This window comes from Phoca vitulina, unplaced genomic scaffold (assembly GCF_004348235.1).
Source record: "Phoca vitulina isolate PV1807 unplaced genomic scaffold, GSC_HSeal_1.0 scaffold9, whole genome shotgun sequence".
Lineage (NCBI taxonomy): Eukaryota > Metazoa > Chordata > Mammalia > Carnivora > Phocidae > Phoca > Phoca vitulina.
The window spans coordinates 5,793,282-5,809,735 of NW_022589712.1; the positions used below are offsets into that span (position 1 = coordinate 5,793,282).

Below are 16,454 nucleotides of genomic sequence, written 5' to 3' on the forward strand. Positions count from 1 at the left end.
GACTGGGAACCAGCTGGAATCAAATCATTCTGTATGTTGATCCATTTTGGAGTACCTCATGGGTGGGTGTTAGGGGGACAAAACACAAATTTCACACATGGTTTGGCAGACAGGTTGAGCCAATAGCCAGTTGTCCCCACCCTCTCCCTGCCTCTGGGTCCTCCCAGCCAGGCTAGTTGAAGAGATAGACACAGGAAACAGAATTTACACAGCAGGAGAGACATTAGCAAGCCCTAGGGGAGAGAGACCAATTCCTTCTGCTGGTCACAGCAAGATCAGAGAAGGTTCTAGAAGATGCGATGTTTGAGTTCACTTCTGGAGAAAAAACAAGTGCTATCTCCTGAGAGTCCCTGGACTGGGATTAGGGTGGTCACTCAAGGTCAAGACCATGGGCGTAGGACACATGGTCCATTTCGGCAAGCAGGCAGTGGGGCATAGATGGCCAGCACCCGTCTCAAGCCATCCTTTCCATAAAACATCAGCCCTGTTGCAGCAGTTCAGAGATGATTAATGGGGTTTACTTATGCAGGTCGTTTTAGATAACACCAAGTTTGCCATTAATCTGGGACTATCGTGATGCGCCTGGGCCACGAATGTCTCTACAATTCGGTGTTCTTCGGACACTCCGACCCATTGAGGTGAAGTTACCCAGGGAGCTAGAGGGAGGTGCTGTGATAAAAACTAGAACGATGTAGCTAACGCAGGTGAACCTGGGATGCCCAGGATGCAACTCAGACGCTGAGATTCAGAAAGATTCACACAGAGAAACTACAGATTACAAACTGAAAGCAGTGTCTGTTCTGGAAAAAGGCTGGGATCTCAATAGTCCATTAGGGTGGGCCACTTTTGGGAAACGTCTAGATTAGGCCTCTTGAATAGATAAATATTTCAACCCTCTCCTGAAATGATGTGAGGAAACCAGAGAATCCAGAGAAGGAGCCAGAATCATCTAACAGGAGGAGGAAGGGTGGAACAGAGGGAGTCTCCCTCCGATTCTCTTCTAAAAAGAAATTCTAATCGATTTCTCTTAGTTTTCTTGGAAGGACCCGAAACCACAGCTTTCCCTACAACCCGTGACATTTACCTACCGCCTGCTAATTTGCAAAGCAACTTCGCTCACGTTCTACCCTCCCTTCCCCTCATCTTCATGCCATTGACACCGCTCCAAAGTGAGCCCCCCTGCAGCTCCCTGCAGGTCAGCGAGCTCTCTCTAGTTATCCAAACAAATTGCTTTCCTAATTAAGGAGATGGAGGCCCAGAGTAGTTACATAACCCATCAAAGGTCACATAGCTGGTTAACCTCAAGCCAGAGTTCAAACCTGGGAAACATGATGCCAGAGCCTTTGCTCTTAAAGACTGTCCCACATTTCTTGTTTTTCCACACATTGTTCTACCTGTCCTTGTCCACAAGGTGAACCCCAACTTACTGGTCCAAACCCCATTCAAGCACACAGTGGCTGACCCCCTTGCCCAGCTGGTTGGATGGAGACAAGAACAGGTGCAGGTGATGCAGTCCCCTACCCTGAGTGGGTCCCCAGGGCCCTCTGGAAGGCTGGTGGCAGCAGCCCCCTTGGGGGATTCTTGGGTACCCAGGGCAGCACCCCAAGCTGAGGAAGCATTTGCTTCCCCTCTTTGCTTAGTTTGCAGCATCACTGAAGGGAAACAAAATCAATTCTTTGCCATCCCCTCTGCTCATGCTCACCTAGATTCCTTTCCTTTGCTAATTCAGCAAACCCATCCTGCTGAAAGGAAAATGAGTAGAACTTCCTGTTGTGGAAAGTAGGAGTCTGCCTTCAGTTATGTCAACGTGAGAGAGTGAAAGGCACACAAAACCTCTAGTTTTACTTATCAAGGACGGGATTTTATCTCCACGCATCCCGGGGGAGAGTTATCCAAGTCTGTCCCGGGTTGAACAGTGTCATCCCAAATTCACATCCTTTCTGGAACCTCCAATTGTGGCCTTACTTGGAAATAGGGTCCTTGTGATGTGTTTCGTTGAGATGAGGTCATCCTGGGGGTAGGCTGGGTCCTTCACTCAATCCTTACAAGGACTGGTGTGCTTTTCCGAAGAGAAGAGATGCAGAGACAGACACAGGGAAAAGTGTCATGTGCAGACAGAGGCAGGGATTGGAGTGGTGCATCTCCAGGCCAAGGACTGCCAGGCGCACCAGGAGCGAGGAGACACGCATGGTGTGGGTTCTTCCCTAGAGACTTGGTGAGCGTGGCCTACTGACACCAGAACCATGAGACAATTACTTTCTGTTGTTGAAGCCTCCCTGTGTATGGAAATGTCTTACAGTAGCCCTAAGAAACTAATACACAGCCATCAGAACTGGATTCTGATTTCCTTGGTCATCACCCTGCTGGCTCATGTGTTTCTAGATACAGACAGACAACTTGGAGAATAATTTTTCCCTCTTGGCAGATGCAACCAGGGAGTTCTACAGAGAACAGATTACAGAGGCAATTTCTAATACGTGCTTCCCCCAATATGGACTTTTTTTTCCCTTACAAGTGAATTGGGTTTGAAAAACTTGAATGAAGCAGTCTGAGTGAAGAGGAAATGGATTCAGTAAGCGTTTGTAGATTTCCAAATGGTAAGGCCATCTTACAGGCTGACCACGTGTGGGGGGCCTCAGCAAGTCTTGACTTTTCTCAGGATGCTCTGTCCCCCGGGGTTGTTCTCAGATTACTGCAGAGTCATCAGTGTTTGCAGATCTGTGGGTCCTCCCTCCCCACCCCCCGAGATTTTGGAAGCTGAGCTTATAAAGAACGCTTGGAAGAAGAGACCTTGGTCTTGGAGAAATTAAGATTGAGAGGGAAGGAAAGTTTTATATAATTATTCAAAGGCCTGCTATTTGGGAACGGGATCTGACACTGTTTTGTGTGGTTCAGATGAGACAGGTAAATCAGACAGAATGTTAGCCATAGGTTTCAATTTAGTGTAGGGCATGCCTTTCTTTCTGGAAGGAGAATGGGTTACCTCATGAAATAGTGAAGCTACTTATTTAGGACAGGACTGAATAAACAAGTAGTGGTCAGGCAGACTGGGTTAGGGTAGGAATCCCACACAAACACCTGCGAACCACCTAATTCTTCTAGGTGTGCCATAGTCTGCATAGGAGAAAGAACACCCAACATGAATGTTTTGACCTGTGAACTTCTGATGGGCTATGAGAGCTGAATAAATTGGAGACAGGTGCAGACCTGCTATGTATCCACCGCTTTGTTATGATCCTAGGATTCTCCTTTGGGCAACTAGTAAAATCTGAGCGAAAGAAGAACTCAGAAGAGATGAGAGAGACACATGTTCATTCTGAATCTACCATTCAGGAATGGAGGTGGTAGTTCTAATATGTTCCTTAATAAACTTAGGACACTCACGTACCTTCACATCCAATAAACCTAATGATTTCAAAGAAACTTTGAAGTAAATGTCTAAAATATAAGTCATCCTCAAAATTGGACAGAATCCCATGGGGAATAAACCTTAATTCCAAAATTAAATTTAAGGCTCTGTGAAATAACCTTTATACAAGTCAATTACAAGACAAAAAAACTAAAGACTTTTTTGGTACACAATCAGCTCCCAAAAGTTCATCAACATTTTAAAGGACCATTGAGAATAGGTCCTTTTAGAAACATCTGGGAAAATTTGAATCAGGTTGACTGAGAACACCTAGGTTTTCATTAGAAGTGTTTTAAATGACTACCAGTGGAAAACAATTGTTTCTAGCTTTTTCAAACTACTTAAACTTCAGGGTCAAAGACTTGGTACAAATACTCTGAAATTTTACAAATTTAATGCATTCTCCTATCTATATGTTTTAATGTGTCTGAACTTGAATTGCAGTTTTTAAATCCCTGTTTCATAGACTTTTATTAGTCTCTAGTGGCATACATCCTAGAACTATCCTAGGAAAACTTACACACAAGGGGCCATGTTTGATTTCCACATCCACATAAACAAACGTTATTTCATTACTCTATTTTCATATGTTCCAAGACATAAACTTATGGTGCTATTAGAATTGCTGATGCCTGGAGTCTCTGAGCTATTTTAGGACTACTGGTGCAGTTGGAAACAAAGGAACCAAAATTAGGATTGCCTCCAGAAAACAGGGTGATTGGAGAGCTCTAATCTGCCGGCAGAGTCCCATATTTTAGTTATAAATGTTTTAATGCCATTTATTGTTTTATGCTTCTCAAATGCAATACACTGCACCATTAATTTTGTAGTTTCATCTCTGGAAGCTATAAATTGAACATTCCTATTGTCTTAATTTTCTGTAACTTTTAATAACATTTGTGAAAGGATACAGGAAAGAAGAAATTGCTATTGTAGAAATTCTTCCTTCTCTTTCACCCCAAAGCAGTGACTGGAAAGACCACATGGTTTAGATATCCAAAATTCATTGTTTAGAATTAAGGAAAATAATCTCAAACTTAGATACTACTTCGTATCTTCCAAAGAGGATAGTGAGCCAGGTGTCCCTTGTTGGTCACACTCGGGCTTCTCTTTTTAAAATATGACTTTCTCCAAAACATCAGTCACATATTCCAGCTTAAAGATTATGCCAGGAAGAGATGGGCTTGAAAACCAGTTATCTTTGAATAAATCCCAGAGTCCTTAACTTATTTGGTCACTTTATCTGTAGTGTCATTTGCAAATATCTTCTCCCATTCTGTGGGTTGTCTCTTTTGTGGACGGTTTCCTTTGCTGTGCAGAAGCTTTTTATCTTGATGAAGTCCCAAAAGTTCATTTTTGCTTTTGTTTCACTAGCCTTTGGAGATGTATCTTGAAAGAAGTTGCTGTGGCCGATGTCAAAGAGGTTACTGCCTTTGTTCTCCTCTAGGATTTTGATGGATTCCTGTCTCACATTGAGGTCTTTCATCCATTTTGAGTTTATCTTTGTGTATGGTGTTAGAGAATGGTCGAGTTTCATTCTCCTGCATGTGGCTGTCCAATTTTCCCAGCACCATTTATTGAAGAGACTGTCTTTTTTCCATTGCATATTTTTTCCTGCTTTGTCGAAGATTATTTGATCATAGAGTTGAGGGTCCATATCTGGGCTCTCTATTCTGTTCCATTGGTCTATATGTCTGTTTTTGTGCGAGTACCATGCTGTCTTGGTGATCACTGCTTTGTAATATAGCTTGAAATCGGGCAACGTGATGCCCCCAGGTTTGTTTTTCTTTTTCAACATTTCCTTGGCGATTCGGGGTCTTTAGGGCTAGTATCCAAGATCTACAAAGAACTTCTCAAACTCAATACCCAAAAAACAAATAAGTCAAAAAATGGGCAGAAGACATGAGCAGACACTTCTCCTAAGAAGACATACAAATGGCTAACAGACACATGAAAAAATGTTCATCATCATTAGCCATCAGGGAAATTCAAATCAAAACCACATTGAGATATCACCTTATACCAGTTAGAATGGCAAAAATTGACAAGGCAAGAAACAACAAATATTGGAGAGGTTGTGGAGAAAGGGGAACCCTCTTACGCTGTTGATGGGAATGCAAGTTGGCACAGCCACTTTGGAAAACAGTGTGGAGGTGCCTCAAAAAATTAAAAATAGAGCTACCCTATGACCCAGAAATTGCACTACTGGGTATTTCCCCAAAGACACAGATGTAGTGAAAAGAAGGGCCATATGCACCCCAATGTTCATAGCAGCAATGTCCGCAATAGCCAAACTGTGGAAAGAGCCGAGATGCCCTTCAACAGATGAATGGATAAAGAAGATGTGGTCCATACATACAATGGAATATTACTCAGCCGTCAGAAAGGATGAATACCCAACTTTTACATCAACATGGATGGGACTGGAGGAGATTATGCTAAGTGAAATAAGTCAAGCAGAGAAAGTCAATTATCATATGGTTTCACTTATTTGTGGAACATAAGCAATAGCATGGAGGACATTAGGAGAAGGAAGGGAAAAATGAAGGGGGGTGGGAATCAGAGGGATAGATGAACCATGAGACACTATGGACTCTGAGAAACAAACTGAGGATTTTAGAGGGGAGGGGGTGGGGAATGGGTTAGCCTGGTGATGGGTATTAAAGAGGGCACGTACTGCATGGAGCACTGGGTGTTATACACAAACAATGAATTGTGGATCACTACATCAAAAACTAATGATGTACTGTACAGTGACTAACATAACATAATAAGATTAAATTAAAAAAAAAAAACTTATTTGGTCACCCACCTGGCATATGGCAATCAGAGGCAAGATGAATCCTTTGAGGCAAAGGGATCACCCCCGCTTGAAAATCAGGAATCCATACCCCATTCATAGGCTCACAGAAGGGCTAAAGGGATGAGTTACCCAACAGGGGACCCAATACACTCAATCATCTATTCATATTGTGATATAATAATTTATATAGTATTGCAATATCTGTATATAATATCATAATATTATATGTATATAATATTGTACATGTATATCATGTTGTATGATAAAGATGGCTGTCTCATTTAACACCCAGTCAAGGCCAGGCTGTACACGAAGAACTTATGGACACATTATCTTGAATTGTCACATCAACCGTACGAAAAGGATGCTCTTCTATGTTGTATAGATGATTTAGAAGAATTTAAAAGCAATGTAAGCTCAGAGAAGCTACATGATTTGCATCTGACTCTAGATGTTCCACCACTCCACATTACAACTTTCATCTTAGACTTCTGTTGTTTATATAACTTTTAAAATTTAGCCTAATTAAACCCTGTAAAAAATATTATGCATAAAGAATAACACAAAGCCACTCTTACTCTCCAGACAGGAATAATCTCGTGGGGCTTGCTATAAGTTTGACTACCTATAGCAGTGTAGATCGGGGCATAGGTCGGGACTGCCGATGCTACCCACTCCTGCCTGCCCCCTCTTTGGTTCCCTTTGGTCCTCCGGGAAGACTCCAAGTCCAAGGCCCCTCGGAGTCTGTGCCTGCTTCCTCAGCCCCACTGCTCATTTCCAACAGAGTCCATTTGACATTAAAATAGGACAGAAATTGCAGGAAAGGAGCAGGCAGTGGAATGAAGCTAAAGCTTGCACGTGGAGGGAACACGGACAGAGGACAAGGTCATTACGTTTGAAGGATTATTCTCTCATTCTTTCTTTCTGGCACTTACCTTTGGTCTCATTCTAAACAAATATTTTGTAGTGGGGCTTGAAAGAAATAGGTTTCAACCTGAATTTAACAGGACATTGATTTGTGTGAAAGTTAAGCAGGGAAAAGAGGAAACCTAGAAACGTGTGGAATTGTTTTAAATACACTGAAATTAAGGATGAGTTCTTTCGAATGTTACATGCTATACATTTCTAATATAATTTTCTTTATAAATATAACTGGTACTAAAGACATCTGCTTAGATAAAGTAAGTATATATGGTCTGTGACTATGACTACCTATAATTACAAAACAGGATTTATTAAACTGCTATTAAAGTTAATTATTTCTATAGTAAAAATACTACTAAAATTGGAAATCCTGTGTGATATGTTTCTTCTGGTAGAATTGGATCTATGGAAACATAGCCACTTTGGAGAATAGTTTTAAGTTTTATAGCTAGAATGCTCCAATTTTGTAATATGACCCTCTGGAAATCCAGCTTACTGCATTCTGGCGTTGTACTGACAGGTTTCTAAGATAAGTAGAAAATGAAGCTGAAGCTAGTATTTTTCCCCCTCAAATGTCAGAAAGATACTAAGCAGAAAAATAGTTGAATGTAGAATTCCTCGTGCATGCATTTCGAAATGTTCCAAAATAATTAACCTTGTTTGGAACCAGTTAAGGCTAGGGTATAAATTATAAATTCGCACATTGATAAAATCTAAACAGGGATATATTCCTAAAGCCAATTTCTTCTTTTGTTAAGCATGTGAAGATCTGTGAGTTAAAGGATTAAATCAAAAGTATGAGAAAGGTGTAAAAACCAACTGCTTTTGTTTAATAATCTAGTGATTTCTCTCTCTGTGGTGGCTGAACTTACTCTTCTTTACAGGTTTCCTTGAGGATGAGGGAGATTCTAATTGTCTTTTGAACATCGCTGGTTTTCTTCTTTTATACAGTACAGAATGATGCTTAGATTCAAGCTGCAGATTCTACTGTGGGACACCAAAAGCCCAGGGTGGGAGGAGCCACCGGCTCTTACTCAAGTGAGGGAGGGGAGACGTGTGCTCGAGCTCATGGTCCATGACGGTCAAGCACAGAAGCACATGCTTATATACGAGAGGAGTTCCAGAGAGACAGTTTTTACGATGAAAACACGGACATAGCAATACCACAGTTACCATAGGTTTCCGTGAGGATTATTGAGAGACCCTTACTAATCACACACTTGAAAAACGTTAGCTACAACTGAGACTTTCTGGGGGTGGCTGTTCTTTGATTTTTCCAGGTTTTAAGTAACTCCCTCTCTGTCATCTCTCTATCTCTGTCCTCTTTCTCTCTGCCATCTCTACGTCTCTCTCCAGTTAACTGGAGGCTAGATACGATGGGCGAACTTAGGGCTTCTTTAATGAACCATAACTGAACGGTGTGCACGCACAGAGTCATTCTATAATCCCATGGATATTCGATGCTGCTATACAGTAAAAACAGGAAGTCTGAATAAAAAAATACTTGAATAAGTATTTCCCATAAAGTAGAAATGCTGTTACTAAAGCTGTAAGTTTATTAGATCATAGGAGATGCACTTACTAACACCCAGCTTTTTAGTTTCCTGAAACTTGTCTCAAAGTCCCCATTAAGTCTTCTGCCATTCAGGTATTTTGGAATGGATATTAACTCACTCCATTATGAGCATTCTTAAGCTTCCATAACTCCAGGTGAAATCCTTTTTACTAAATATATTTAATATTCAGTATATAAGTAGGTCCTACTATTGAACGACAGCTAAAGACCTTCTGAGGGTTCCATGATTTCCTGAGTAGTCTGCCTGATTCACCAGACTTTTAATAGCAATTTATGAATAATATAAAAAACAGTGATTCCAAACAAAGGAGTTGTATGTGTCAGGAACACTCAGTTTTTTTGTTTGATTTTTTTTTCTTGTATGTACATGAGCAGATCATGTCACAAAATTTTCATGCAGTGTTCCACTAGATTGCTAACTTATTTACATGACTGCCAGGAATTAATTTCAAATGTTGATTTAACGCTGGGCATATGAGAAGTATGGAAATTTAAAGTCAGCAACATAAAAGAAAATTAGAATCCCATCTTTTCAAGAGGAATAAAAGGAAAATCACACTCCCAATGAACAAATATACATCCACTGCCTGCCAGAGATCACCACAACTTGCTAGTACCTTTGTTAGGGTAAAGCAGATTCAACTGAGCTCACCAGTGTTTCCAAAGCTTATAGAATAATTAAAACAAATAAATGCATCAGCACCCATATATTTATAATCAGCACTCACCATCAACTAAAGAGCTACAAATTATCGATTTTTCTTTTTTTAGAAATGAGAGAACATAGATTAAAACTCCTCAAGCCATATTTTAATAATATTGCTTTAAAAATTCATCTTAAACCAATTAATAAGACTGCAATTTTAACAGAAACTCTCTAAAGGTAGAATTACTACCAAGAGAAAGGACAAACTCAAAACCTACTAATGTATTCAAAAGACTATTAAAAAAAACTTTACAATTTAATTATTAGAAGATTATAGAACTGCTTCAGCGCTTCTGTACTGAGTAAGTAAGCTGTACGTGTGAGGAGTAATAAATGAAATTGTTAATTTTACTGTTTCTCTGGGGAGTAGCAGGGGAAGAGTGGGAGTTATGCTATTTAGATCTCCAAATGGATCTCGGTTTATAAGCAATAATAAATCTTAAATGTGTTGCTAATTAACTCCACTTCAAACCACTCCCTTTTTTTAGGGCTTAAAAGACACTTGACTCCTGGGATCACTCACCATTCATATTCTTAAAGATGTTCAGGATGGGGAGGATTTGCCGGTAATAGGGCACCAAAGCTTCACCCACCATCTCAGCTGACACAACCAGATGCTGGAGGACTTTAAGGGTGACGCAGATGACCTGTCGGTTTCGAAGGTTCAAGGCATCTTCAAGGTAGGACAAGGAACAAACCAAAAATAAGAAGCATTAATTCCTACAATGGTAAGGTGAAGTCCACTTGTAGAACACTTAACTGAACTGTATGAGGTTAGCTGGATGAACCTTTATTACTATAGTTTTGAATGATGCCCGGTAGCCTTTAATGTTATAAACAAGATCTTGTTTGTTAATTATTTGTTCTTCCAGTTTGTGCCCATCCCTCACCAACCCTAAGAAAGCCGCTCATCGTCCTTCACAGAAGAGGCTGGTGATGGACAAGATCCGTTAGCGTCGTTGGGGTAAAAGGGCCCCATGATGGCCGACAGACAAATTTCTATGCAACAGTCCTTTCCAGTTAACAACGTATGTGATCCTTAAAACCATTACCACGAAACAAACATTTATTTGGGAAGGGAGAACTGGGTGTGGTGTGTGTGAGAAGAAACTACAGGCTGTAACAAACACCGACAAGGTTCTTGGTAGAAGTGAACATGAAGCGACTATATTTAGACTCTCAAGAACGCAGGAAAGAAAAGCAACAGTTTAAAAGCTCAGAACTTCAGAAGGAACCAACAGTAAATAAGAGACCCAAAGAATGCAAAATGGTTTTAAAGAACAATTCTAAATGCACAGTAACAAGCTACACTAGAGAGATTGGATGGAAACAGTAAGTTACCTGGTTGTCCCCCCACTTGCTGGGTCTGGAAGGTACCATTCGTTCCAGTGGGGAAAGCAGAGGACTAGGGATCAGAATGCTGGTAATTGGATGTATGAACTTGCCAACTCCCCTACGTGGTCTCAGTTTCCCCAATCACGGAAATGTATTATTTATTTTCTAAAATGACTAAAAGTTCCAAGACTTAAATAGAAGGGCTATATAAGGCATGTATCATAGAACGTCAGAGGTGGTGACAAACTGATGCCCCCAGACTGTTCCAAAAGAAAGTCAAAGGCTCTTATTTCTAAGATGTTCCATCTTCTAAAGAAAAGATTGGCTATGATTAATCTATGTGTCATTTATGGAAGGACAAAAGGAGGCAGGCTACCAAAAGGGATGACACCATGGTCAATATATGTGATGTAGTCCTGACATTATTCTTGAACTGTAGCTCACATTTCTAATAGCCGGGATCTTCTAGCACCTCAAATTCAGTGTGTTCCAAAGATAAGTTTCCTCCATAAACTTTATATTTTTCCTACATTCCCCATATTAGCAATGATACAACCAGATTCCCAGCCTCCCAGGGTCAAAAGTGTTGAGTATCTCATATATTTATTGAATACTCTACTGAAAGTGAAAACCAGAATGGTTGTATGGGTACAGAATCGTGAGCGTATCAGTTGTTCATCCTTGCATGACTGACTGGCAATTGCAGCTCATTGCCACCTCCCAGCATCATGAGAAAATATTCTATCGCATATCACTAGCCTAGAAAGAAATTCAAAATTCAAAGTTCAGTTTCTACTGAATGCATTTGGCTTTCACACCATCTTGAAGTTGAAAAATCCTAAATCAAACAATTTTAAGTTGAGGACCGTCTGTAAACACAAATGTGGTGAATGGAGATGGCTCAGCTTTAACTCCGGGAACCAATCTAAACATAACTATGGAATTTCAATTGTATGATGGCTCATTACCACAGAATTTAGACACACTGCAGACCATACCCTATTCTGAAAACAACTAGAAATAGAAGGCTATGATTTAGCCTAAAAGTTGTAGTAGTAATAAGATACTCAAAAGCAAAGTGCCCGAGGAAAGATGGAAAGGGCGAAGGGCAGGCATAGGATCTCACAGACAGAAGTGGGGGCTCTTTTTCTGGTTTTGTCCAATCCAAAATGTTTTGTTTTTTCAGGTAACCAAGTACTGAACCCTGCATCCTGACCCAGCTCAGTTTAACAAAAGAGAACTTGGGAACCAGCAGAAATGTTGCTATGAGGATTATGGGCAGTAAACACTCTTTCAAAAAGTCTACCAATGAAGCTAAACATGTTCAGGGTCCAGAACTGCATAGAGCTGTGTGATAGTTTATGCACTAGTACCCATGTATAGTGAACAAATACTACAAATTTGAAATATTCATAAGAAAGATAGGGTATTTAAACAGCAAATCTAAAGGGGCATCCAGCCCAGTGGATAGAGTAAAGAAGGCTCCTAGACACAGGGACAGACTCGAGGGATGAGTAGCGGTTATTTAGGTGAAGAGTATTCCAGGAGAGGGAACAGCATGCTAGAGGCTGTCTCCTCTTAGATAGAAAGGGTCCTCCTACAAGGTTGACTCCAGCTCATAGGGATAAAGTTCTGCTTAGCAGTGTGGGCACAACACTCCAGATAGCATAGAAACAGTTTTCTAAATAGTTTTATCATTGTGTAGAGCCCATCTGACAATTGCAGGAAAGATTTTCGTAGCCATAATGGCTATAGAATACTGGCTTTCTCACGGTTTTCTTCTTTTAGAATATGCATACCAATGCTTGCATTAAGCCTAGAATATGCTCATTTACTACCAATGTTAGAGTTCGCCATATAGAATATATTGATTATGGAGTAAAGTTTTCATATCTATGAGTAATAATAACATCAAACTTTTGTTGATTAGGTTTATGCCTGTCTGTATAGATAATTGATCACATGGAAATAAACTAATAATCTCTCTCACCATGGATGGTAATAACAGCTATCAGGAAATAATTATTTCATTTTACTGCAAACTTGATTGAATTAACATGTTTGTGATAAATGTTATTGGATTGACAATGACTGACAAGTAAGATGTGTAAACCATTACTCTTAATGGCATCTAAAATGGAACTCTGAGTCTCCTAAATGACCAGGGAATAGATCTAAAACCTCTGCACTCATTGTGAAATAAAGCCAGGGTATGCACTGTAAAAGCCCCTGAACATCATCCAAGAGGGATTTTTTTTTATGTTGCCCCTTTCCACTTCAGTTCCTCTATTTTTCTTCCTCATTCTTGAGGAATTAAGATATACCATTAAGTTGGAAGTCTTTTTGTTCTTACCATCCCAATGGAATTAAATAAAAAAGGGCTTTTTTTTTTGGAAACAAAGTTCTTTTCCTTTGAAAAAGTATGTTAACAGATATAAAGAATATGATTCTGTAGCTTGAAAGAGCAGAAATGTGTTTATTCTTGTCTTGATAGGCCTGAAAGCTATTGTCAACACATAAGTGAGGACTTTGAACTCAAGATTTAAGATTTTGAAAAGGGTCTGACATGAGATATCTACTGACATTATAGATCAGCCAGTGGAACCTTTCTATTCAGAAAAATTGGATTTCTATTGTACTGCTTACTTCCTTCAAGTATAATCAACAAGATAGAGCTTCCAGATATATAGAAATTGCTGACGAATAAGGAAAAAAAATAATTTTAAGTCAAAGTGGTAAAACTTATTCATCTTAGATGGTTATAAGTTACATGTATGATTTTTCTCAAGCATAAAATCCATTATTGCTGTAATTTTTGCAAAGTGTGAACATTTTCTACTATTAGATATGATTCACTACCGGGGAATCAGGAAAAATGGAAATATTTCTACTTCTTTTAAAACTGGAAACACCAAACAAAATGCAAAAGCAGACAATAAAGTCTAAAAAATATTTTTGACATATGCTATAAATGTTAATATCCTTGATATACAAATAGCTGTCACAAACCAATAAGATTGAGTTTGCTAATTTAAAAATGGGCAAGGACATTATATGTTAATAATAAAAAAGAGTATAAAGTTAAAAACAATGGGCAAGGAATATGAATAGATAATATACAAATTAATAAAATAATTAATACTCCAGAATGTTCAGCTTCATTAGTAATCAAAATAATACTACTTTATAATTTTGAATATCATTTAACAAAAAGTTTTTGAAAATTTAATACTCAGTGTGGACACAGGTTTGGGAAGAGAGGCACTCTCATAGATACCGTATTATAAACCATCACGATCTTTCTATAGCAGTATAGTAGTCCCCCCCCCTTACCCATGGGGGATCTGTTCCACGACCCCCAGTAAATGCTTGTAATACCAGATAGTGCCAAAGCCTATATAGGCCATGTTTTTTCCTATACACACACTCTTATCACAAAGTTTAATTTATAAATTAGGTACAATAAGAAATTAGCAATTATAACTAATAGAGCAATTATAATAATATACTGTAATAAAAGTTACGTGAATGTGGTCTCTCTCCCTCTCTATCTTACTGTACTATACTCACCCTTCTTGTGGTATGGAGAGAGGGCAAAATGCCTATGTGATGAGATAAAGTGAGAGGAATGATGTAGGAATTGTGACATAACATTAGGCTAGTACTGACCTTCTGACATATGCCAGAAGGAGGATCATCTGCTTCTGGATTGCAGTTGACCATGGGAAACTGAAACCAAGGAAAGCAAAACCATGGATAAAAGTGTGTGTGTGTGCTGGGGCTGGCGGGGCGGGGGGGCGGGGCCCACTGTATGTGTATAGTATTTGACCCAGCTATTTCGCTTCTGGGCATTTAGTCTAAGGAAGTATGCACCTGTGCAGAAAGAGTCATAGGGAAGGATGTGATAGATAATATTTATAATTAGAAACAATCTAAATGTTCCAAAAACAATGGATTAAGTAAAATCAGGTATACCTATATAATGGAAAATTACAAAGTTACCAAAGTCATCTAATAGAAAAATATTTTTTAAAAAATAGGAAAATGTTTATAAGATACAGGTGAGGAAAAAAGTAGGTTATAAAGCTATGATCTCATTTTGTAGAATAGAATGTAAACAGAAATTTATATACTCAGCCACTAACAGTAGAGACTATCTTTTCTGTAGGCATACGTACACATAGGATTTTATTCCATTAAAAAAACATACTTTTTTATACTGCTTAAAAAATATTCAGCATATTTACCTAAAAATATTCTTCATGATGACTTCGTATATTTTAATTAAGTGGAATGTAGAACTCTCTCCTTATGCGTTCTCAGTATTTTCTTGATTATTCTTAACCATTTATATCTTGAGACAAACTTTAAAATAATTTGGTGAGCTTAAAAAATATGCTTGAGACTGATAAAAATTTTAATAAGTTTAGAGATTATTTGGGGTGAAATTTACATCTTTACTACTGAATCTTTCCATTAGAAACATGTATCTCTTCAATTTTCCTTGTCGTCTTTAACCTCCTCAGGAAAGCTTTACAGTATTTTTCACTTAGATTCTGCATAATTTGTTAGGTTTACTCAAAGGAATTTTATACTTTGATACTATTTGTCTAAGACCATTTTATCCCAATATGCATTCTAAAAATTCTTCATAACACATACATAAAAACATTATTTTTATATATTTATTTACTGGTGAACTTAATTCTTGAGTGAATTCAGTGGGGTTCTAAAAGTAAATATATTATCACAAACATTGCTAAATCGATCTTAACTTTCTAGTATTTATTTTCGGTCATATGTCAGAGGCCAGAATTTCTAAAAGAAAATACAGTATTATAATGCTGAGAGTAGACATTTAAGACTTGGAATCATTCTCATTTATTTATCTTAAATGATTATTATTTTTATTGTATAAAATATGTATAATATAAAATGTCATTTGACCATTTGCTAGTGTGCAATTCTGTGGCATGAATTACATTCACAAAATTGTGCAACCATCACTACTACCTATTTCCAAAACTTTTTCATGACCCAAAACAGCCCCTAGTAACCTCTCATCTACTTGCTTGCTATCTCCAAGAATTTGCCTATTATAGAAATCTTAATGATGTATCTTAAGTATTTTTTTAAAGTTAAAATATTTTATAAATATTTAAGATTGTTTGGTCTAACATATTAGTTGAATTGGATTGCAATGGACATAAATTTTGCTGGTCAAGGGGCGCTAATCATGTAATTCATTAATTTACAAAATATATGAATTCATAATATGTTTTCAAACTAAATGTAGGTTTCAAAATTGTAGAAATTTTTCTCTTCCCAAACAGAATTCAACTGCTAAATAAATGTGATATGGCTGAGTTCTCATATTCTTGGGCAATTAATGCATCAGAGACTTAGCTCAGCTATTATGGGCATCCAGGAAACTTATGATAAAGGCTACAATTTTGTCTTTAATTCATTGTTTTCCAGTAAGTGTTATGTTAACAATAAAAGCTTCAATGTTTCTCTCATCCCATGCAGAAAGGAAAAACTATCTTTATACAAAATGCAGATTTTCTTTCTAAGCTTTGTTATTAGAAGTACTTAATTTTTATACTTTCTCAATTGACAAGAATAAATTCTGACTTTAGGACCATAGAACACAACTTAGCATTTGGTGAGTGTTTGGCTTTTCTTTCCCTTAAATGCTTAG

General features: G+C 38.3%; 1 protein-coding gene across 2 annotated transcripts in view; it reads right to left on the reverse strand.

Moving 5' to 3' along the window:
- PACRG (parkin coregulated) overlaps positions 1-16,454 on the reverse strand; it is a 509,483-nt gene that overhangs the window by 189,940 nt on the left and 303,089 nt on the right. The window contains exon 4 of one of the 2 annotated variants that reach the window (XM_032407522.1): positions 9,942-10,091. The exons of the other annotated variant lie outside the window; for it this stretch is intronic. Within the exon in view, the coding sequence (XP_032263413.1) occupies positions 9,942-10,091 (150 nt within the window). The remainder of the gene's footprint in view (positions 1-9,941; positions 10,092-16,454) is intronic. 2 annotated transcript variants of the gene reach the window in all.